At 32.8% G+C, this 26176-nt stretch overlaps 1 protein-coding gene and 1 non-coding gene across 3 annotated transcripts; one reads left to right on the top strand and one right to left on the bottom strand.

Moving 5' to 3' along the window:
* The first annotated feature begins 12491 nt into the window (after positions 1 to 12491).
* Positions 12492 to 12576, top strand: TRNAM-CAU (transfer RNA methionine (anticodon CAU)). The gene is given in 2 exon segments: positions 12492 to 12529; positions 12541 to 12576. It is a non-coding gene; the product is annotated as a tRNA-Met (tRNA).
* An 883-nt stretch (positions 12577 to 13459) lies between these two features.
* On the bottom strand, positions 13460 to 20968 carry LOC126701591 (filament-like plant protein). Of its 2 annotated transcripts, none has more exons than XM_050399789.1 (5): positions 20795 to 20968; positions 19857 to 20024; positions 17235 to 17415; positions 15274 to 16631; positions 13460 to 14058 (listed from the first exon to the last, which is right to left on the bottom strand). In XM_050399789.1, the coding sequence occupies exons 2-5, from the start codon at positions 19965 to 19967 to the stop codon at positions 13675 to 13677; spliced, it is 2034 nt and encodes a 677-aa protein (XP_050255746.1). In that variant the 5' UTR covers positions 19968 to 20024; positions 20795 to 20968; the 3' UTR covers positions 13460 to 13674. The 2 variants fall into 2 exon arrangements, with proteins under 2 accessions (XP_050255746.1, XP_050255745.1); XM_050399788.1 differs by lacking the exon at positions 20795 to 20968 and adding an exon at positions 20148 to 20458.
* Between the last annotated feature and the right edge of the window lie 5208 nt (positions 20969 to 26176).

Raw genomic sequence — 26176 nt, 5'->3', positions numbered from 1 at the left:
GGATACAACGGCAACTCTATTAGTATGCACTCACAAACAGAGCTTCAAACTCGTCACAAGATGCCCAATCGGAATTTTCAAGTATGAGAGAGAGGGAAAGATATTAGATTCCGTTCTATATTGATCTTTTTTGGAACTAGTCTTATATAGAAGAGCTGACTTACATATAATAAGAAATTACCCACACTCACGCAATTGGCTGGCTCCATTTGAATTTGCTCTCCATGGAAAAATACCCAATTGCAGCTGTTAGTTTTATGATCATTGAAAGTTGTGACTTTTTTCAAGAGTGAATAAGGAAAGAAAAGAATGATAGGGTTTAGGAGATTCTCCCAACAAAAGAGGAATTTAAGGGATTTCATCCCTTTGATAACATTGTTGCCAAAATCACAGGTTTTAGGAAAGGAAAGAGATGATATTAGGGGATTTATTTACACTGTGTTTGGTTGGGTGGAATTTAGAAAGGATGAAAAATATAAGAAGGAAAATGGGGTGGAAAACTGAGTTTTCCTCTGTTTGGGAATGGGAAGAAAATAAGAAGAGTGGAAAACCCGGGAGAAAATTTTCTCTCCCGGGCCCACAAATTTTTTCCTCCCAAATCGGGAGGAAAATCAATGAGAGAAAACGGCCTCATTGTTATTTTACCATAATGCCCTCCCACCTACCCTCATTCATGCCCTTCACCTACCCCACCTGAAAACTTTTGCCCACAAATCCTTATCACTTTTTCTCATCTTCTCATCTTACCTTCAGCACATCGTCCAGTGGTCCAGGTTCTCATCTCTTTTCTTTTCTTTTTTCTTTTTTTTTTCTTCTTCTTTTTTTTTTCAACGTGATCTATTGTTTCTTGTCCTCATTATACTCCTCATTTTACATTATAATAATAAAAATAATAATATAAATTTATATATATGATGTGGTAAATTTTATATTATATAATGAGTACAAATAAATCTATTTCTTACATATTATGTAACAAATGTATAATAGTCAATTTATATAAATTACATTTTCCATCCTTCCTTTTTTCTCTCCAATCAAACAAAAGAGTTTTCCACCATCCTACTTTTCCACCCCTCCAACCAAACACATAAGGGGGAAAACTAAATATTTTCCATCCTCCCACTTTTTCATCCTCCCACAATTTTCCATCCTCCCACTTTTCCACTCCTTCATCCAAACGGAGCCTTATGCTTTCCACATACTAGCTGACTTAATAAGTCATGGGCTTAGGCTTAATCCAAACATAAAGGGCCATCATAGGTGCATGCAATAGGATAGGAAGGATCCGACCTGTGGGCCTAGGTGGTTAGGATCCGAATGCTTCTACTCTGTTGGTCCTATGACTGACATTGCAATGTAAAAAATCCGCATATGAGCGCCAATACAGAGAGAGAGGCACTAACTAAGCCAATGCTTTGCCCCTAATCAATGGAAGCGGGTAAGGAAGAAGGGAAGCGTGCTATAGGGCAATTCGAGTAGGAACTCTTTGCGCAGTTTCATAATGTTCTTCACCAACGATCCAAGGTTAGAGCATAGTTGAAGTTGAATCTAAAAGATCGACTGCTGGATAGATACCTTTGGCAGCTAATCCTCTTGATAGTACGGTAGTAGCATCTAAATGTGCAAATGTCGTGCCAGGAGCAGGATCGGTCAAATCGTCTGCAGGCACATAAACTACTTGAATAGAAGTTATGGCCAGAATCTTTTCGATTACTCGTTCAAGAACTACGATCTTTGCCTTTGGAACTTAATCATTTCCTTGTATCTGAGAAGAACTTCCAGATGAATAGGAACCTTTAGTACGCCTCCTTTTTGTTCACGCAAGCTGTCTAAGGTAGTGTATCGAGGAGACCGAGAGACACGTCTTTCTTTATGGCATAACCCGAAAAGAGTTGTCTTAGTCTTTCTCCTTCGGTCAATGACTAGTACGTCTTATTCAAACAATTTAGTGGTCGCCTTCGACTTATATAAAAATGGCCATAGGTTCCTTAAGGTGAGTGCAAGAAAGACCCGCCCAAGGGGGCACGAGTGGAACGGTCCTCATTAGCAGCTGTAGGTAGTTGGGCTTCTAAAATAATGGGTTTAGAAAAGTTTTAAATATATCCAACAATTTTAGCCTACATCATCTATTTTTATCTTGAGAGAGCAATGATAGATAAAAAAATTAAAAAAAAAATTCACAATTTTTGAACATGACTAATTATGAGTGGTGGAAGCATGTAGTAACCTTTTACCTCTACTACTTGTTGAACAAAAGAGGAAAACATGTGCAGAAGATAACAAAATTTATTTCACAATATTGACAAGTTGAAAGTATACTTTTACAATGACACGAGTCACACACTCACACTTGCTTAGAGACACACGTTATTTTATTTTTGCCTTTCACGTCTCCACTTATTTACCTTTTACAAGACGCACGTCAACTCACATAAATACACCTAGACACCTACACACACTAGCTCTTGTCTTTCTTTTCTTCACTTCACACACTTCACCTTACACAAGTACTTCAAATAAGTGGGAACCAAATGTTCCTATTTATACTATGGATTTATTAACGTTTGTCTTTAGGGTATAAATTAACATTTTAAGAAAATTTTTATAAGAAATTAAAAAAAGTTGACAAAATTTTTTGTTAATTTTTTCAATTTTTCATAAAAATTTTCTTAAAATATATGATTAACATGTATTTTAAGAGCATTCCAGCCCTTAAAGTTTCTGCAGTAGAGTTTTAGTAATTTCTAGACAATAGCTTTTTTTTTTTATTTAAATTGGCATTCGTTATCATATGCCCTAAGAACACACGATTATGCCAATGTTAGTGGTGGGCCTCTTGTGCGTAGAAACTTGAAATGGGGTGAAAAGGGGTTCTTTGCTCTGGCAAGTGATTGCCAGCAATCTTTTGACATGGCCGGATTTAACTAAGCAAAATTACTAAGTTGTCATCAATTTTTTTTAACGAGACAAAAATGTTCTTTTTACCATTTTCCTTCATCTTCTATTTCATCTTCTACCAATATTTACTTTATTAATATTTATTTTTTAGTCTCCCTCACTTTACCAATATCATAGAAAACACTAAAAGAAGAGTCCAATGTTCAAGGAAAAAAATAGAAAAAGAAATAAGAGTTTAATAAATGATCAAAAAATGTTTACAAAAAAAAATATAATGTTCAAGAAATTATAAATAAAGTACATATATTTCTTTTGTTCTTAATTTATTTTTCAAATATATTAAAATATAATGTTAATATTTATTTATCATTTTTGTTAAATTATTGTAGAATCAATAAATGAAAATTTTGTTACAAATAAAATTCATCAATTAATTCCAATGAATCATTTTGACTTAAATAAATTACCTTAAGAAGTTATACCTTTTTATTTTATTTATAGTTTATATTTCATTTTCACTAGATCATCTACAATTGCATTCTTTTCCTTCTCTCTCCCAATAATCTCGACCTCGCGTGACGAAGGAGAAGATAGAGTCTCTCTTCTCTCCTTCATCTCAGGACGCTGGTTATTAAACTGAAATCTGTCACCTTCGGATGCAATTTTCTCTATTCTCTTATTAACTGCTTTAAACTTAGGCAGCCTTTTTGAACCATATGCAAGCTTGGATAAGAAGATACGTACCAGTTTTAAGCTTCTACCACGGTGCATCAGTTCTCGCCGCAGAGCCTCAGTGGAGAAATCATCCACTAAGTCATCAGCATCATCAAATGCATCTTTAAGCTTTCCAAGCCAAATTTTGACCTCATAGCTCTGAGTGTACCTCTCCTCTGCATCCAAAAGAAGAGGTTGGATTCTGGAAACAGCCTGCTGGAGCCTCCCAAGTTCCTCTTCCACGTTCATATACCCTCTAAATTGCTGGATAGGACTGGAAGTCAAGTTTGAAATGAGTGCTTCTACAACGCTGGAGACAACTGCCTCGGCCATTTCTATTTCTCTGGAGACTACTCCTCAACAGATTACAGATGTGCTAGTGAATACTGTCTACAGATATCACAGAATTGAGTAGTAATGTAATATAACTCGAAGAGGCTGGATTGTTCTTTGCACAGCACTAGCAGAAAGAATAAAAAAATAAAATAAAAGTTGAGTTGGATTCCACATGCGTTAATCACTTAATCAATACCTCTTTCCCCACTTGATAATAATTTTTTATTATTAAATTAAAATATTAATTAATTAATTTTTAATATATACAAAAGTAATGTCTGTCAATTAAATATTCACTACCGATAATAGTTTTTTATCATTCCATTAAAATGTTAATCAATTTTTTTTGAAGGTAAGAGTAAACCCGTCAATCAAGCAAACAGCCCAAAAAAAAAAATTATGGAAAACCGTGATTGACTTTGCAGGGAAGAGAAGATACCTTATGTTGCCTGTGGGGTCCACCTACTGTTCACACGTGACATCTTATAATTATTCTTTGAGTGAGAAATTTTGGTACCCCCATCAAGTGGGACGACATTGGCCACATGAAAGGGTGTTTTTATATGGAGTCACCGTCACTTCTTTATTAACTACAACTCCGTATTTGTTACATGGACAAGTTGCAACCATTATTGTGCCACTTTACGTGGAACAACAACTTTTCTTATTCTTTTTGTGAACAAAGCCACTAACTTGATCATGATGTCGTTGAGAGCATTAATTTTAAGCTAGTCAAACATGTCTCTTTCTTATTTCGGTAAAAATATAACTAAATGCCCATCATACCTCATTCATTATACTCAATACGTGCATTCAACAAATAACAAATGAATAGTCATTCAATACATTTATCGAGCACTGCACCGTCATCGCAATCCAAAATCATCTTTACTTTGGTGAGTGTTTTTTCTCCAACAGTCTCTAAAAGGAAAGAAAATAATGGAAACCTAGTGAAAAAAAAAAAAAAACAAACAAACAAACCCAGAAACCAACGTGAAAAGAAAAGAAGAAAAAAAAGAAAAGGAGAAAAAAAAAAAAAAAAAACCAAACCCAAAAAGTGAAAAGAAAAGAAAAGAAGAAAGAAGAAGAAGAAGAAGAAGGAGAGGAGGAGTATAGAGAGAGGTGTGTCCCAGACATGTGAAAGACAAAAGAAAAAAAAGGAAAAAGTGAAAAGAAGATAAAGTCTATTAGAGAGAGCAAAAAGTCTAACCGTGGGACCTATATATAATTTTAATTACAAAAATGTTATTGAAAACAGAATTATGAAAATTAAAAATAGCTAAAATGTGTTTTCAGTTTTCATAATTCATAACTCAAAAATCAGAGAATTAAATAATGGAAACAAAAAAACTGGAAACAGAGTTATGTGGTTCCTAACGGACTTCTCAGCTATGGGTCCCACCATTTTTGAGTTATAAGTTATGGAAACAGAGTTATGAGTTATGGAAATCACTCATCCAAACAACTCCTAAACTTCTTCTTTTTCTATTTTCTTTTTTTGACTAATGTACGGTCGCTCTCTTAATTTGATCACATACTGTTTATTAGCAAAAGAATTAACAACATATTCACAACGGCTACAAACACAACAAAGGCCAAAGCCTCTCTCTCTCTCAAAAATCTGTAAACTCAAGAACAATCAAAGTACAAACTCAAAAACACAATCTTATCAAAGTACAAATTCAAAAACACAATCCTAAAACTAATCAAATCATAACAACAACAACAACAACAAAAACGAAGCCGATCTGACCCATCTGGGCTGCATTAGGAAGGAAGATGAGCGGTGGTGGAGTGGAAGGCGCATGCAGATTGGCACTATGAACGCCGATTCTCCGCTGGCTTGTATCTTTCGTTCAATAGTGGAGCAAGATCTCTCTCTGCCTCTTTGGCCTTTGCCGTTCTCTCTCACTCTGTTTGTCCTTTTTTTTTTTTTTTTTTTTTTCATTTTTTGATAAGATGAAGCATTTTGTGTGTGGTCTAATTAAAAAGGGTTTAATTAGTGGTGTAGTTTTTTTTTTTTTTAAGGAACGGGTAATGATTATTTTTGTTTAATAAGCCGAGTGTTTCATAAGCCGATTTTTTGGGTTTAATTGTTTGATATAATGGGTTTAATTTAATTTTTTTTAAAAAAATAACTTATAATGATAATTTTTGTTGATAAATTAACGATTAAATTACCTAAAGAAAGGTATAGAGAGATAATATTTAAATAGGATAGATGGTAATTAAAATAATAATAAAGAAAGAATATTTAAATAGGATAGAAAAATTAGCCATAGTGCACGCACTCGCGTGTGCTCAAATGCTCTTTTTTTTTTGTAAAAGTTAATAATTTGTATCAATTATAATTTGTGATTACTATAATTTCCAATCACAAAAAAAAAAAAAAAAAAAAAAAAAACCTAGGGCTGTGATGAGAGTATTATGCGTTTGTGGGTGAAATAATTTGTTCATCATACTCCTAGTTTTTTTTTTTTCGTGATTGGAAAATATAGTAATCTCAAATTATAATAGATGCAAATTATTAACCTTTACCCAAAAAGAAAAGAACCTCTAAGTACACACGTGAGCACGTGCTATGAGGCTAGTATTCTCGTAGTTCAATTAATTGAAATTACCATTTTAATTTGATTTAAAAAAAATTAATGTGTAATGATAATTTTTGTTGATAAATTAATGAATAAATTACCTAAAAAAAGGTATAGAAAGATAATATTTAAATGGGATAGAGGGAGATTAAAATAATAGTAAAGAAATAATATTTAAATAGAATAAATAAATGATAGAGAGTCTATTAGAAAGTATATTTAAAAAAGTGAGTAGTTAAAAAGTAAAAGTAACTATTCATTCTCTAAATAGTAAAAAAATTTAAACATGCTCCAAACACTCTCTTTCCCTTTTCTCTCTCTCTCTCTCTCTCTCTCTCTCTCTCTCTCTCTCTCTCTCTCTACCAAACTCTCTCACTCTATTCTAAAAAAAAAAAAAAAAAAAATCTCACCCTATCTGTTCTCTCTCTCATCCATGAATGATGAATCCACATAGATCAGCAATAATAGAAGTGATTTTTTTTCCCAATTCTTTCTTATCGTCTCTTATTCCAGCTACCGCTTTTTCTATTTTAAATTTTAATTGGTAACTTCAATCTTAATATCACATAAAAGATGTTTAAGTAAACTTTTTTACATTTTGGTTTGGAATTTGTAGTCTTGTTGAGTTTTATTAATTTTTTAAATATATTTTTGGTGTTTTGCATTGTTGGGAGGAAAAAAAATTTGGTTTTAAAAAGTTTGTTTAAAACTTAAAAGAATATTTTCAATTTCTAACATACTTTTTTTCTAATAATGCACAAGATGTTATAAATAATTATTTTTAAGGAATGAATATTTCTCTTAAATTACATTTTGATTTATTGGTAGAATATATATATATATATAGACAAAGTTTAGGAACAAAATTGGTTGTAGTCTAAAGTTTCAATCTTACTCAATAAAATAAACATTACTACATATTTTGAAAATATAACCGTTGAATTGCATGTTCTTTATGTTTTCAATACACATGTCAAATTTTGTATCAATCATATATTATTTATTATATGATCTATAAGCTTATATTTTATGCATAATTTTAAACTATAAAAACTTGTAATTTAAACGATTTATTGATGACATTGTTATTAATCTTTAATTTTCTAGAAATTTTGCATACATGGAGAATATAAGAGGAAGATGTAATCCAATGGTGGATTTTTCAAATTCACCTCCAATAAAAAGATATTATTAAATAAGTTTGTAGCCTTAAGCTATAATTAATTTTGTAACTAAACTTTTTCCTATATATATCATCTTTATATAAAAACTTTTCTACGTATTACATATGTAGATACCTGATTTTGTTTTGACTTACATTCAAGGTCCCTGGTCCCAATGATAAGAAATCAGTTTGCTTCCAAAATGATTAGCATCATGTATGGAACCCAATGAGCCAATAAACCCAAAGGTGGCCTAACATAACCAAGCCCAAACCTAAATGTGACCCAAGAATTAAGCCTAAAAACCCATTTCTGACCTAATTTGCCTAAGGTTTACAAAAGGTTCGTACACAGGGTATATGATGCATACGCATCTTCTAGATAGAAGTCTCAAATCAATCCATTTCCATTTTGGTGAGATGCTAGGGCAACCATCATAATCAACTGGCTGCCCAAATTAACGTCTCACCTAATCCTAGAACACTAATTGTTTTATAAATACCCCGTTTTCACCACCAAAAGGGTCCAAAAATTCTTACCTACTGAAACTCTAACGAAATATAATCATAAATACATGATTTAGAGTTGTAGCTTAGAATGGTAGAAGTGGTGAACATTAGATTGATCTTTAACATTCACTTTGTTAGAAAGTAGTCTCTTTCTTTCTAGAATTCTAACTTCTAGTTCATGTCACACCCAAGTTTGCAAGCATAGCCATTTAGCACCCTAGTTTTCAAAATGCTTAAAAGTTAAATTATTTGAAATCAAGCTAAGACCAAAAAAAATAGTGTAAGACCCCCCAATAGTAGATAATTTAAGCAAAAAGCTAGTTTTTAATTAGTTGTCAAATGCGCGCCAATTTCAAGAGAAGGTATTTTGTGCATAAGGCATAAAATAGTATTTTGTTACACATGTTTAGTTTGTCCAATAAAATAATATCACCTGACAAAATAAAAATGACGTGAATAATAGACACAATTGATACTTATAATAAATTTACTTTTCACGATACTTATAATAAATTTCACAATAAATTTCATTGTGGTTAAAATAATTAACTGTGATATAAACTAATAAACCCACCAAATTTACTCTATAAGAGGTTGTTTGGTGGTAGAGTGTTGTTTTCGATTAACTTGTTTGAGTTGTGTAACTTGTGTTTCAACTTTCGAGGAGGAGGAGAAATGAGTGAAGAGTAGTTTGGTTTCTTTGAAAAAAATATAAATAGTCAGATGCCTTTCACTTATTCCCATAAAAGTCATCTCTATCGTATATAAAAGCAAAACAGTACTAAAAAACTATTCCTAAATATGTACAGTTAATGTAAGCCCTAAAGACATACATTAACCGAACCCTTTTTAATTTCTAACCCATGATAGCTTCTAGAGTATTCTTCTTTTTGTCTCTATAGTTTCAGTTCTACAATCTTCTAGGCTCTAGCTTATTTATTTCTTGTCCAAATCAACTTTTAGAACAATAGTCAAATTATGGCTCTACAAAGTGATGTCTGGAGAGAGAGAGAGAGAGAGAGAGAGAGAGAGAGAGAGAGAGAGAGAGAGAGAGAGAGAGAGAGAGAGAGAGAGAGAGAGAGAGAGAGAGAGAGAGGCAGTGCTTGATGTTTAACACTACCAACAACTCGGCATGTAATAAGTTGTGGCAAAAGTTTTGGACTTTTTTGTGTCCCTAGTATTTCCATTTTAAGACAACTAAAGGCAAGTAAAAGTACTAAACCAATGCATGGTGCTTGGTGCATTATTATTATTATTTTTTTTAGTGATGTGGAACCTCTCCATGGCGAACCTTTGGACCCACACGTATTGAGTTAACCCTCGGGCACAAGCCACCTACAGAGACCTATGCATCGGTTGAGTCCGAATAAATTCTCAGTTAGGTTCTTATTAGCTACACTCAATTATGCAAACTAGTAATCATGCTTAGGATATTAGTCAAAGTGGTCAAATGAAATAGGGTAAAGCAATCCTAACAATGTGTTTGAAAGTGTGAAGGAAGAGGAGAGTAAAAGATACAAGAGAAAGCAAAGGTGGGGGAAGAAAAAGGCTATTTATTTCCCTTAGATTTGATGTTTTAATCATCTAGGGGGATGTAACCTATAACACTTTTAACATTGCCAATTATACCCCTCATTTATTTTTATTTTTATTTTTATTTTATTTTGGATAATTTAATATTTACAATGGGGAAGATTGATTTAAACTTTAAACAAATGTTGTTAAAAACGCGCTTAAGCGTACTTAAGGGTCAAAGCCCAAGGTATAAGTGCTTTGTTTGGCCAATGCAAAGCTCATTTAGTGAAGAGCACTTTAGGCATGCTTTTTTTGGAAATGCACAAAGCATGACTAGACATACTTTTTAAATTTTATTGCTAAGATATGAATCATTAAAATTAATTGTTTGATCTTGAAGGAAATGACATGAACCGTTGACTTATTATACAAACACTGTTCTTAAGGTGTTGTATTACACAAAATAAAAATGATTTAAATGTCAAAAGATATGAATAATGTTATGTTGATTGAATCATGTAGATCATTTGATCATAAGTCTTAACTATTACTATTAAGTATTTTTATAAAACAAAAGAGTTATATAAAATGTTATATTTAAAATTTCTATGATTAGAAAATTTACTATATTAAAATTTTAGGAAAATTGAAATAATTTATGTAAAATTAAAACTTACAAACATTATACAATTGCACGTACCTAGTGAGTAAAATATATAAATTCAATTTATATATTTTAAAATTATATGATATGAATATTTCTTTTAGAGTTTATTGGATGTAATATTTGAAAAATGTCTATTTAGTGCTTGTGCTTTATATTTTGTGCTTAAGATCTAAGAGACTGGTGCTCTTAAGTGTGTTTGACACTTTTACTAACATTGCCTTGAACCTCCCCCTTGACCCAAGATGCGTCAATTGAGCTTGACAATTATATCACAAATTTGTTAAAGGAAAAAGTTAACTAATACCCTAAAGGCATTGGCTAAAGAATATTTTTTTAAAATTTTTATAAGGAAAAAAAAAATAGCTAACTTTTTTGACAAATTTTAATATCTTTCATAAAAGTGGTATTAGAAATTTTCTAGAATAATTTATTAACAAATGCCCTAAGGGTACCTGTTAACTAGATTCTTTGTTAAATTTAAAGCAATAAGGATGAAAAAATAAGAGAAATCCCAAGTCAATAAACACCGGTATCCCTTACTAGAAAGTAGAAACCTAGAAAATCCCTAACAATTCCGAAACACTACCTCATATTCCAATAACATTAACATGGGAAACCATTATAATTTAGAGAATAAATTCAATAAGGACAGGATGTAAACCCTTTAGTTTACACCAACCAATAAGGACATGCCACATCAGTGTTTTACTTAAAACTTATTGTAAAATCAATACATCCTAATACACTTAATAACATCTCAAAAAAATTAAAAACCCTATTTCACATTTTTTAAACTAGACGTGAAAAAGAGTTCCTAAAATTTCATCTCCCCTCAACTCCTCCGCCTCCCGCCACAAACCTCGCCAGAGCTAGCTCTGTTTACCATCCCATTACCTCGCCAGAGCTCTGTTTGTCATCTACATTAGCTACAGATATTGTTATGTGAATTGTATAGAAACGTATTTTTTGGCTTGCCCCAGATGAAGGCAACAACTCCGGCTGCTTGACGATTGCAGATTTCATTTTTTTTTTTTTTTATTAAATATTTGGGTGAGTGAGTTTTTAATGGGTTATGATTTGTTGTATCAGGGGCTACTCTTTTATTTGAAATTATTTGAAAAAAGCTTACGTGTCATTGTCATATTAGAGGGTGTAAAACTGAGTTTTAACACTAGGTTTTTATCAAATTCGGACTCTATAATTTAATTATAATACCATCATTATTGGCAGTCACAGCATCAACAACATATTGAGCAACACCAAAAAAAAGTGAGGAAGACAAAATAGAGAAGAGATTTAAAGCCGGTGCAACATCAAATCAAAACCTAATATAAATAATTTTTTTTAAAAAGCCCAGAAATCAATGTAATTACAATCCCAGAAAAATGCCCGAGCAATTCATTGTACGAAAGAATACGTATTTTCTATAAGTATTTCTCTACCAAAAGAATATGTACGAAATTCATTCTCAAAAAAATAACGAGAGACCATCTTTTCTATGAATATTTCTCTACCAAAAGAATATGTATGAAATTCATTCTCAAAAAAAAAAAAAAAAAAAACGAGAGACCATCTTTTCTATGAATATTTCTCTACCAAAAGAATATGTACAAAATTCATTCTCAAAAAAAATATATATATGTACGAAATTCATTGGATAGTTCATACACTAAAAGAAAGGGAATAAAATCAGTTAATACATTTGCGTGGTCTCCTACAATATATCATATCCATTACACAAGAATTGTAATAGTTCTCGATGAGCAATTTAAATCTAAAGGTCTCATTCAAGCAATCAAATATGATGTTAATTCTAGACTTATTACAAATCGTAAAAGAATGTCAAAAACTGAATTTCATATTGGGGGTCCTTCCTTGCATACTGTAGTGTAGCATATGAAATGTATCTTAATTTTTATAATTCTGGTTTGGTCTAATATTATGATTGGAGTAGGGGTATAGTATTGCAGCCCATGTTAACCTGTGGTTTTGTAATGTTTTTACTTTTTAGTAGTTTGATTCAGCGGGATAATTATTAATAACTCCCCCCATATATTACGTACATATTAATTTGCTTAATAGCAAAGACTCAACTGGGGTGGTGGCGCAGTTGGCTAGCGCGTAGGTCTCATAGCTTCTGAGTGATCCTGAGGTCGAGAGTTCGAGCCTCTCTCACCCCAGTACCCCTTTTTTTTGCCTATTTGTTTTTTCATACAAAAGCATTGAATCTACAGTATTGATTATAAATTAGTATATAATTGTGGGTTGATCTCACCATTAAAAAAGCAACTGTTTTAGACATCAATTATGCATTCAATAAATTGAAACTCATTTGAAGAAAATATTATTACGTGCCAGACTGCTAGTCAAATATATATTACATAATTCACATCTGTCTACCAAGCAATTCATGAAATATATATGTAATTGGTAGAGATGTTTGCTTGCAGAGTTGCAGAGTTGTAACATCTGTGTACCAATACAATCACCTAATAAATGTCAATTTGACTTGCAGAGTTGTTTGCTTACCGGACATGACCCCCAACCACCATAGCAATTCGTTGTATTTACTACAATCCCAGAGAAATGTCCCCAACAATGCTACATATACAGAAGAATTCATTATATTTTTCACAATAATTGAGTTGACAAAGCATTTTACTGGTTCTCATTTGAGTTCACCACTAACATCACTTTTTTACCTACCACTAACAATCTGCCACATCAACAATTGTCAAATTTTTTGTATCCAGCTTTTCTCAAAATGCCCAAGACCATCACAATTCATTATGCTAATAATCCCCCTAATTGTAATGACAACCCCTTCTTAATGTATAAATCCTGGAAAATACCTTGGTTCTTTTTTTCTCTATTCAAAAAATAAAAAATCGATCAACTGCCATCCTCACCAGTCACAAATTTTGGATAGAAAAGGTTAAATGCACCATACGTGTAGCTCAAATAAGCCACTCATTAATCATGTAGAACACTCCCCGTTCTTAACATCAATGCTTTTTGAAGATGCCGATTACTTGAAACCAAGAGCAGAAATGCAGTTAAAACTTAAAAAGCAATTAGAAATTCTAATTTCGAACTTGACGTATCACTATAACTTCTTTGAACAATTTCTGTTCTCCAAGATGCACCTTGTATGTAAATAAAACTGCTGATTCGCAAGCATCGAATCTACAGTGTTGGTAATAAGAACAAATAAAGCAACTTTACAAAGAAAAATTCAAGCCTACTAATTTTCTATCAATTTCTCTAGTTTATCATTCTCACAGATTTTCATTCCGAGTCACACTCTTATTTCTAGGGAAAAACTTCCCAAACCCATTTCGGTTTTTCTCAGAGGCATTGGATGGGTTTGGTGATAATGATGACTCACTTTCATAGCTGTTCTTTGAAAGACTTGAACCATCACTGACTATTTTCATAGAGTCAGAATCTCTTTTTGGCAAATTCAGGTTGCTAATTTGCAATTTCAATGGTTCTCTACTATTTTTAGGCCCTTGAATTCCCTCACTAGTGAGTTCCAAAGGCTTTTCAGAGTCAATCAGGAATTCTTCCAGTGTTGCAAGAGACTTCAACTGCTGGCCAAGGGATGCAATTGTTTTCTGACACTCTGCAAATTTACTCGCAGCCGCTGCAAGTTCCTTTTCCTGTCATAAACATCAAGATATCAAACCAGTATATTGAGGAAAGCAGTTGGTATTAAAAAAATAAATAAATAAAAGCACTTATTTGCTCAATTGGAAATCTATAAGATGCAGATTTGTCAGGCCTCTGATTTCTTTTTTTCTTATTGATAAGTTACACAAGTACCCAATGGGTCTTGAACCCAGGGACCTCACATCTCTTATAGTCCCAATTCAGTTTAGCAGTTTAATGGGGTCTTTCAAGACATGACTTCTAAAAACTGCTCAGTTAACTTTCAAATTTACTTTCTATCAGTGAAGGCATATTTGCTTTCATTTGGTTGGGAATGTATCTCCAAATTGCTTAACCAAAAGTACCTTTTTTTACTTTGTGGCAGACTTAAATCAAGTAGCTTCCAGAGAAGGATAAGACTCTATTTGGGAATGAAGACATTGAACTTGAAACTAATTGGCAGAATGGCAGTTCTGCAAGCAGTATCATGCAAAGACTAGTTAACTAAAATGGGCAGCACATCAACAGCCATAGCAGATGGTAATAATCCATATCACGTACCTACTGCATGGTAGCTTTCAGATGTACTTTTACAACTTAAAAGCATAATTGCTTTTATTTGGTTAGGGAGTAGGGACCATCTTGAAACTGCTAACAGGAAATACCTAAATCTTACTTTGTGGTCAAGTAGCTTAACAGAAAAATTGAAAGACTCAGTTTCAGAAGTTGAAAATTGAACTTGAGGCTAATTGGTAGTTCTGCAAGCATGGTCATGCGGCCTAATTAATGAAAATGGATTATCGCATCATCCACCTACCAGACATAAACAAGTAATAACATATCTCTTAAGTATTACATAATTTGCATTGTAGCACATGTCATCTTTTAAGGAAGACTTTCCGACAGAGACTGCTGCATATGCTTTCTTTTTCTTGTAAATACTTGAAATGGGGTCATAACAGCCGTATGAAATCAGTAGTCACTACCAATCATGCGCTAATAATAAGGCATTCATGGATTTTAAACAGCCAATGTGTCATTAACATTTAACACTACCGGTACTGTTTCCTAATAGGAACTTAACATGATTTTCTGCATTTTAAATATATTAAAATTGCAAAAGGAATTTGATGAGTTTTCAATATATATATATATATATATATATATATATATATTCCTGTATTCTAAATAAGAACAGATTATTATTTATGTCTTAGCAAACTAACCTCCTTTATCTTCAATTCACCATTAGTGTTTGTCAAGCGCTGGAGCTCAGCTTCACGGTGGAGCTCGGCTTCTCTTTTCATTCTTAAAAGCTCATCCTCCAATTTCTGATACTTGACCACATTTTCTGCTGAAGAGGCATGCTCCTTCTCAACCTCTTCTTCTAATGAACCAACTTTCAAATGCAAGGTTTTGACCTCAGCTTCAACAACTCTGAGTTGTGACTCTGCCATTTCCCATTTTGTTTGGGTAACCTTTACTTCTTGATCTGCCGCCATCTTTAATTCGTTCACTAGTGCTAACTGAGTCTGCAGTTCTACCAACCTTACCTCTGCTTCCTTAAGCTGACTCCTTGATGTCTCCAGCTGCTTTTGGCATTCAGTTAAAACTATCTGGAATTCCACTTTTTCGGCCTCCAAATTCTCCAACTTTTCCTCCAGTTCAGCAGTCCTGTTAATCATGGCTTCAAGTTCTGCTTTCATAGGGCTTTCGGCAGCATTGACTTGATCCAAAGCAGGCCCTTTTTCAAGGGAACGGCTCCCACTTTTTGTGTCTGGCAAAGCTGCAAGCCTTTCCATTTCAAGGAAATCATCCATGAGATTGATTTCTACTGAAGAGACTGTAAGGCTCCTCCCAAGAGCCTTCTCATTCTTATGCTGATCAAGTTCTGTGATTAGAGCAGATGCCCATGAGTCAGAACGGCTTGATTCACAATAATTAGGTTCCAAGCGACTCATTTTGCGCAAATCAGTTTCAACCGCAAGTAGCCTTTCCCCACTGTCCGACTGGCTATCCGTGAAAGATTCCACACAAAATGAGGAGACAGTAAAGGACTTGTGATCATTAGCAGGGAAAGCTCTACGAGCCGTAGCTTTTAGCCTGCGGCACTCAGCTTCAAGCTTAGCCACCTTCTTGATGCTTTCTAGATGTTGTTTGCTGGCTGTTTCAGCAGCCTGTGTGCTCAAGTCCCTCTCCATAATCCTGAGTTCTATCTCCTCAGCTCGAGAAAGAAGATCAAGTTTGAGGGCTGAGTTTTCTTTCTCTACAGCCTTAAGCTTTGGGCGGAGATCAGAATTAATTGAAGCAGCAGCTTCAGCTTTAGCGGCCTGAAGTTGAGCCTGAAGCTCAGAAAGCTGTCTGTCAAGCTCAGACTTTGTAGATTCCCATTCATGAGTTTTCTTCGCAACAACTTCGGTGATCTTATTATCTTGATCTTCTCTGGATTGTCTAAGCTGCCTCACACATTCTTTCAATGCTCCATCAAGATGACCAACACGATCTTCAAGAGCTGAGTTCTTCTTGTTGGCAGCCTCAAGTTGTTGCTTTAAAGCTAATACTTCATTTTCAGACTTCTCCCAGCCTAGCATTAGAAAGGCAATCAAGGAAACCAGTTTATTACACACATATGGTGGCCACTAAAGTAAATTTAAAATCAACAAGTAATAGCCCCTAAAAGGAGGAGCTCACCAAACACCAACCAAAAAGTGTTCCCATAATAATTAAACTTTAAATATACCTATTTAAGATTGGTGAATATCTTTCCTAACTTATTAAAAAACAAAAACAAAAACAAAAAGACTCCCTAAACTTTGTGTTCCTGGAAGTTTTAATATCAATTCCTGATTAATAATTCATGCGAATACTTGATAAATATGATTTAAGGGGAAAAATGTAACAAAAATGTATTCTTTTGAAATAAACATCATAACATGATGTCTTGATTATAACCTCACACGTCACTCCTCCCTCAATATTGTTTAACAATATTTCTCCCTGAAATTTGTTCTTGGACTTTCAGAAATGGTGTGACCCTAAATAGACCTTTTCACAACACAAGTTCAGATTTATTTGATGTAACAAAAATAATATTGCAAACTAATTTCCAATGGGAGTTCTACATCTTTTTTTGGCCACCATTGTTTAAGAGAAATTTCATGAATAAAAACAGTTGAAGAAAGAATACCTGAGACAGCTTCTTCTGCAACTTTGGCATGCTGCTTTACCAAGTCATCTTTGGCACTAATGTTCAGAAGAGCAGCAGATAGTTTCTCCGTTAAGGTCTTCACACTATCATTAGCTTCTTCATCAACAATTGCAACTTTAGATGTGACTTCTGGTGATTGAGTACTTTGAGCTGGATATGCCTTTCACAACATAGTAAATAAAATAAGATTTTGTCCTACCACATCATTCAAAGGGCAAAACCAATCTGAAACTTACAAGAGACCAAAATCATGCAACATTTCTAGATCACAACATTCATCCTTTAAAGGAATTATAATTGAGTCAAGGAAGCACACAACACCACAAATTTCATACAAAGCTCATCGAGACCACTCACACTGCAAGGAATCACATATATATTTATAATTTCAAATGATAACTAATATCAGAGAATAAAATATATTCAGGACATGCTTGATTCAGAACACTTTCTAACTAGTGGTGAGAACAAGAAAACCTATCTACAGCTAAAGTTCCCATATTGTTTTAACATCTCATTTCCTTTGTTTTCTTCAAAGGAACCCAAGGCTTAAGTTGATAATATCGCATCTTTTATTAGTACATTCCATCCATAGCTTATGTCACCTCCGAATCTGATAAGGTGAGAATTGCAGAATAATTTATTCTCACGAGACCATGAAAACAAAGTGATCGATAAAGCCCTTGTTCCTTGAAAATTTCATTGCCAAACTGATTTGTGACTTCTTGATATTGAAGTTTGCAGCTTCACAGTGAACTAACTCCAACAGCTAAAGATGAAATTTCTGAACTCTATTCAATGTTCTCTATTTTCCATATCAACAATTGTTGCCAATGACCCTTTCTTTCATTGTTTTATCAGTTCAACTTGTCTAATTTCACAGAAAAGTGAATGTTTGAAGTAAATACAAATTGAGGGACAAAGGTTGATTCAAAGTATTGAAAGAAATGAAATTATGAGTGAAGATAATATGAATAAAAAAACAAGAATCAAAGTAAAACAGGCAATGAGAATGATGACCTAAGAATTAAACATATGGAAAAATTGACCAAGAAGATAGAAAGAACACTTTAGTAAAAAAGAAAGCCAATGAGGGAAAATTAATATTTGTAAAGAGAAATAACTCTGAAGAGAAGTTTGTATGTGCTAGGGAAGGGAAGATGAACTCCACATACAAAATGCATCCAAAGATGTGGACTAAAAAGCTGAATTATCTCATCTATCTGAATAATCATTAAAAGATTTGTTAGGTCTTCCCCTGGTTATGAGGAATATTCCGTGATAATCCTATATGAAGTGATAAAATAAAAGTTATGGGACAAGGTATCTTGAGTTTTTTTTATACTGTTTGCATCTTTGGGTGTATAAAAATTGGACAAAATTTAGCTACAAAATTAGTTATAGCCTAAGTTTACAAATTCACTCAATATCTTTTTATTGGATCTAAATTTTGATAAATCCACCATTTGATTACATCTTCTTCTTATATCCTCTATGCTTACAAAATTTCTAGAAAATTAAAAATTAATAGCTATGTCATCAATAAATTGCAAGTTTTTGTAATTTAAAATTATGCATAAAATATAAACTTTATAGATCACATAGTAAATAATATCCAATTAACACAAAATTTGATATGTGTATTAAGAACGTAAAGAACATGCAATTTAACAATTAGATTTTCAAAATATAATGTTTATTTTATTGAGTAAGGTTGTAGCCTAATTTTGTAGCTAAACTTTGTCCATAAAAATTCCTATTCTAAGGTATCACACTTGAAAGTTGAAAGAGGAAAGGTAACAGGTTGATAGTTCTGTTACAGGAAAACAAGCCAAGCTTCATGTGGAAATGGCTATTAACAACTTTAGTTTTTGGTATTTCAACTGAACAATTTTGTTTAGAGTTTAGACAACACTGATATATTTTAATAGTCAATACTTTAGATTAATTGACCGGTTAACTGAATATTATGAGAGTCAATCACATAGAATGTAATCAATCAGAGAGCAAATTCATCGCAGACTCACTGTTGTATAACCCAACCCCTACCCCTCCCAGCAGGTGATTACAGTTTTTTCTTGTCTTAATTTATACATCAACTAGTATAAATCCATGCTTTAATCTTCCACATCCACACACTCACATAACTATTTTCATGGACACCCTGGAGGAACTCAAGAGTCAAGACATGCACTTTTAGAATTGCCACCTTTTGCTTCTGTGATCACATTGGTCTAGATAGTTTTCGTCATTGCAGAGCATATTTGATACATGGAAAAAAAGTCCCATGACACCAACTTTCCAGCGTCATTAATAAGTAAACAAAAGAGGAAAAGGAAAAGAGAAGAAAGAAGTGGTTTCTGATTATAATGGCATGAATATTTCAACAAAATGAGTTAAGACATTTGAACTACATTTAATATAATTCCTTTTTTGTACAGAAAAGAAATTGCCTACAAATAGTCATTAACAAAAGGGATCAAAAAGAATGAATTGGACAAGAAATGATCATTATCTATGCAAATCCCAGTTTTTCATACAATTCAACAACCCAATTCATCGAATGGATTCCTTCACACCACAAATCCCAAAACCACCTACCTGCTCATCAGAAAATCTTTCAGAATGAGAAGATAATGATCCCGAACTCTCGGTCTCACCAGGACTCTTCTCTGAAGACTTTCTTCGCCATAGCCAGCTCCGCCTGTCCATTTCAAATCCCAGCAAAGCCTCACCTCAGTAGCCTCTCACATAGATTTTCATCTACAACTTCATAAATAAAAAACCAGCAACCATAAGTGCTACATTGAGAAACAACCACCAAATAACAACAACACCAGAGCTAACAAACTTTGAACCTTCACTGATTGAAATTCAAAATGAAAATCTTACAATTAAAACCAGGGAACAAGCACATCATCCACAACTATAAAAACCCTGTCATGGGTTTGTGTTGTATGGGAAATTCTGAGCTTCCAAACGGTTGTAAGCAACAAAAAGAAGCAATAAGATATGACCAACTGTTTAACCCAAAAGAGGTTGGATATATTGGTAATTACCAGCTTTACTTACAATTCACTCCACAGTCCAATCTACCCTGAACAAAATTAAAAAAACTTATAAACCTTTTTACACCAACCCAGAAGAAAGGGAAAGGCCATGTAGTCTGAAATAGAAAGGGAAAAGCAATAACAGCAATTTATTTGAACCGTATAACTATTTACAATTACTTACTTCAAGCACAATATTCTATCAAACTGTTTATCGTTACCTACCAAATTCCCCAAATTTTACGCCATACGATATGTGTGTGCGTGTGTATGTGTCTGTGTTTGTGTTTGTGTCTGTGTCTGAGAGAGACAGACAGACAAAAAACCCAAAAAAAATAAAAAGTTGGGAGAGGACCACAGAGGAGTGTGAACTAGACAATACCCACATTTCAAAATATCTTGAAGAAAACTAAGAAAGAGCCAAAGTCCCACTTCGAATACAACTCAAAACATATCACATGATGAAAACCAACAAGAAAATGAGAATACCCATTTCGAGATAGCTGAAAATGTTGAATCCCATCCAAGCCAAACCGCAATGAAAATCAGAGAACGCACACAAGCTTTGACAATGTGCAGAGATCTGATGAGGAATGTCAGAAGAAAATGTAGAGTATTGTATAGGGATTGATGAAGAAGACAGACACATGGAGAGAATATTGAAATACTGTACTTCGTATTTGTTTTTACTTTTTAACTTTATTTTTTGTTTTAGTTTACTTTTGTTTCTGTGTTCAAAAATCAAAACAATTGAGAAAAAATAAAAAGTGGGGCCATGTGAGAACATGTAGTTAGGAGGAGTGGTATTAAAGAAGTCTACACCTACGTTTGTAACTTAGTTTTTTTAATGTTGCTGAGCTTAGCTTATAGGTACCTACTTTTTCAAATGGAGATTGCATTATTCCCGCCCTTGAATATGGGACTTGTCACTTCTCCACAACTGTTCTTGTTCTTCATGTTTTAGCTGCGCTTTGTTAGAAAATAAAAATCATAAATAAAAAATAAAGCATAACAAAAACTTATTTTTATTCCTTTAATGAAAAACAATAATTTCTTAACTACTCATTTTAGAAAATAAAATGGAGTGTTTTTTTTTTTTTAAGTGAAATGGAGTATCTTTTAAGAGAAGGTGATATGGCTCTGGCTTCTTTTTCTATTCTTTTTTTGGAGATCTATGACACTGGTAATTATTAGCAATTAATCAGTCCTTTGATCAATTATTTCTCTTTTTTTTTTGGCTGATCAATTATTTCTCTAGAATATTCGTTTCTGAGTCCAATTAACAAACTAATTGCAAATATGTGTAATGTTATTGTTTGGGGACTCAAAGATAAACAAATTGGTTTTGATACTCACAATTAAGGCTCTTTTATAAAAATAAAATAAATAAATTATGAGGTCCCTAATACAACAACAACAAACTTGACAAGTTAATTAAACAATGTTTTCACTTGTACTTCATGACCTGTTTAGAATTGGCTTGCTTCTAAAGCTCCACTACAATTAATGAAAGTTTTGCCCAAGTTGTTCAATGGGTTTTTCCTTTTGGAGGCACAGTCTTCTTGAAGCATTTGGCTCTTTTCTCTACAGATCACAACTTGATACTTTAGCATGTTGTGAAATTAGGTGTGCAATTGAGATCTCCATTGTAAATAATATTGTTCAAGTGGGATTAGTGAATAAACCTTGGGGGTAGGGGGGGTCTAAAAGCTAACAAAAATTGTGATGCCCCTGATTTTTTGAGATATTAATTAAGTGTGTGCTTAGTCCTACATTGGGCATAGACTAGGTTAGGGTTGTCCAACAACTTATTAATTTAATAAACCCATTCAACGTACCATCGTCCAAATCCAAACTGAAATCTATCCAATCCAAGCTATCCTTTGGTAAACTGATAGTTGTTGATTGACAATAATTGATATTATAGGTTCAAATGGCGAGTTCTTCAGGCAAAGACCCGATTTTGATCGTCATAAGCTATCATTGTCCTCCACCCCTTTACTCTTCTCCATTCAAGTTTTTGTCAGATCCGTGAAGAACATCACTAGATCCAACAAAGATCTACTAGTTTCGATGAGTGGGTTTTTGAGATATTAATTAAGTGTGTGCTTAGTCCTACATTGGGCATAGACTAGGTTAGGGTTGTCCAACAACTTATTAATTTAATAAACCCACTCAACGTACCATTATCCAAATCCAAACTGAAATCTGTCCAATCCAAGCTATCCTTTGGTAAACTGATAGTTGTTGATTGACAATAATTGATATTATAGGTTCAAATGACGAGTTCTTCAGGCAAAGACCCGATTTTGATCGTCATAAGCTATCATTGTCCTCCACCTCTTTACTCTTCTCCATTCAAGTTTTTGTCAAATCCGTGAAGAACATCACTAGATCCAGCAAAGATCTACTAGTTTCGATGAGATCTCCACCAAATTTGGTGAGATCTTCATCAAATCTAGCCAGATCATTGCTAATCTAGTGAAATCTCATCAAAATTCAATGAAGATTTAAGATATGACACAAAACTACCACCATTGAAGGAGATATTAGATTCGATCGATCTGACAATTCCAAATTGGGGGTTTTTTTTTTTTTTTTTGTTCGATTGACAACCCATATTCCATTACACTGCAACGAGTGCATGGTTCTAACACCCAATCCAATCGGGTCAAGCACAAGTTTAGGGGGAATCCGACTAAACTCAACCCATGGACACCACTATATTGGGTTAATTCGAGATTTATTAACAATTATAAGAATCCTTAATTGTGACTAGACTAGTATTTTAGGGAAATAGTATAGATTTGGCTAATAATGCTTTCATGAAATGCCAAAATAAAACAACTCTAAATTTAAAAGGTCAAAAGTGTATTTTAATATATATATATATATATATATATGTATTTTTTTTTTCAACTTATGATCAACAATATACACGGTTCAAGTGGAAACTAAGATTAAGTACCCATTTGAAGGGTTTTTTTTTTTTTTTTTTTCTTCTTTATAAGAGTGATTAAATCTTTTTTTTTTATTTTTTAAACATTTTTTTATTATTGTTTTTTTTGGGGGTGGGGGGGGGGGGGGGGGTTCTAATAGGCTTTTGGAGTATTTGGTGAGGAAGAAATCAGCTCCTTTAATAATAATAATAATAATAAAGTTTGTAATGAAACTGGTGAGAAGGGTCGCATTTTGAAAAGGTGGACTTTCCTTTTACAAGAAAAAGCTCCAAATAGGCTTAAAATTAAAATGATAAAATTTTGAATGATAAAACTATATCATGTTGAACTTAGGTGGCATTTCACACTTATGTCTTTAACAAACAAAGATGAAAGGACAAAATTAAAAATAGACCAAACGTTAGATATGAAAATTCTAAATTCTAAACATAAAAGAGTAAAACCAAAAGATCCCAAACTTAAATAGTGTAATTTTCAATTTAGTTAAGAGTTTCTAAGAAACATGGAAAAGCCACAAATGAGAGTGCGTGACCATAGATTTCAAATATTACCTACCTATCACATAGTCTAGAATGAAGAGGTTCAACCAATTTGTAGTGGACACAAGTTAAAGGATTATTGACCAACCACGAATCACGGATCTCAAATCTCCTTACTTTGATGAAGAAGATCCAATCTGATCTATTTTTCATTTTCAATTTGACTAATGATAAAGTTTTGGATGAGTTTATGAAGGCACTTTGTACACATTTGGCCCTACCATGTATCATGTATCATGTATGAAGCTTTTGACAATAGTCACAATACGAAGTGCAAGACTGTACTATTTTGACCAAATAATTTTCGATTAGTTGCTTTGTGAATGGACTAAAGGTCTATTCATTGTATTCAAGCATGAATTTTTTAGAGTTCATGTTTCCACCACCTATATGATGGCCGCTATTGATTTGGGCGAGGCTTATAAAAGAAGATCAATTCTCAACCCTTTGGCAAAGCAAGGTTGGTATCCAGCAACAATCAAATTATTAACAGCTAAGGAAACAGTCAAGGATTGTACTATAATCTATAATTGTCATGAGAAATTTGGTCTTGCTTATCTATGTAAAAAGTGACAATTATTTTTTGATAAATCCAATAAATAAGACAATATTTCAAACCTATGACATCTACATTATAATGATTTTATTATTATTATTATTAAGTCAAAACATCAATTAGTTTTTAGAATAAATGGGATTGAATTCTAAATCTCTTGTTTTTATTTTTTATTTATTTTTTATTGAGGCTATTAGTTGGTTAAATGATAAGCAAAATAAAGGGGTTGAGGTTTTTTTTTTACAAGAAAGGGATTGAGAATATTGGACAGTCCACCAGCAATTTCCACGTAGCAGTCATAGGATCCTAATCCTAGCAATCACACTCCACTGTCAAACGGTGCATCACAGACTTGCTTACCATGCAGTATATTCAACGTTACATCAATTATTTGTCCTTATAGGAATTTGTATATACATTAGTAAGAAATAATGGGATTAGCAATTTAGCATACGATATAACCTTGATAATCTTTCCCTCTCTCTCATATTTGATTGAGCAGAATGATATCCAGGTAAAGAAATATGTAATAAATGCTGTGTAAATACTATTTGTTGGTTGATTTGATATAGACATACTTGTCATGTGAAAGTCTTTTATAGGCTTTGTATTTAACAAACATTCTCATAACCCCCTTACCTTTTTCGTATTTTTAGACATATCTAGTTCGAGAGTCTAGCTTCATTAATTTAATATAAGCTCAATATTTTCTCTCATGGATGTGACATTAGGAGTGACATCCAACCAACAAATGGTTTTATTGGGATGTGAGGATAGCTCTTATTTTTTTCGGCACCCAAAACAAATTTTGGCTAAAATACAATTTAGTCCTTCAAAATTTATAAAAGATCGTTTAAAAAAAAAAATTTAAGATTACAATTGCATCAATTTAGTTCCTGGGATTTCAATCGGATCAATCATTCACGATTACAAATGTGATTAGTCTAGTACTTTTTATATATTTTCTTTTCAAGAGCTCAATTGCATCAATTTAGTTGCTAAGATTTCAGTAATCATTTACAATTACAAATGTTTTCCTCCAAATCAGTTTGGAGGAAACTTCTCCAACCAATTATATGGCAGTTGAAAAGATTATTTAAGTGTATTTTTAGTTATATGACATTTTTAATTAGTCACGTAACTTATTTAAATAATACACATAAATAGTTTTATGAATCACCACATAGTGGGTTTGAGAAGATTTGTCCATCCCAAAAATGTCAATTACTAGTCAGATCTAACTACCGCCATCGTCCACCTTCAGATTTATTCAGAAAGAGCTGCAGCCCTGTCAGCATAACCATCCACTTTGTTCATTTAGCATTGTTTTGGTGTACGTTTGGGTAAAGGTAAAATGTTTATTGCTTTTTGTCTCAGTTTCTTTCCTTTTTTTTTTTTTTTTTTTTTTTTTGCAAGTAATCTAACTTTTAAGTTTTAACATTTTTGAAAATCAACTAGTTTTTTTTTTAATTTTTTATCACAATTTTAACATAAAAATTACAAAAAAAAAACTATATAATTGTTTTATAAACATTATACAAATAAGCTATCAAAAACTATGAAGTATCTAAACAAACTTTTGTGAAGTATCTAAAGCGCACCTGAGTTTCATTCATTACTCAGGATGCTTTTTGCACAATTTTTTTTCTCTATGCTTAGCCATTGACTAAGTTTAATTTAGTTTTTTTTTTTTTTTTTTTTTTAAATGATATTTTATTAGTTTGTTAGTGTTAAGAACATTTGTTTTTCAGTAGTTAATGGATTTAATGGGACAAAAGGACCCACATTGACAAAATGCCTAAACTTCAAGCATTAA

Source organism: Quercus robur, chromosome 10, assembly GCF_932294415.1.
Source record: "Quercus robur chromosome 10, dhQueRobu3.1, whole genome shotgun sequence".
NCBI lineage: Eukaryota > Viridiplantae > Streptophyta > Magnoliopsida > Fagales > Fagaceae > Quercus > Quercus robur.
The sequence above is the reverse complement of the archived record's forward strand: the minus strand, read 5'-3'. Positions and strand labels throughout refer to the sequence as shown.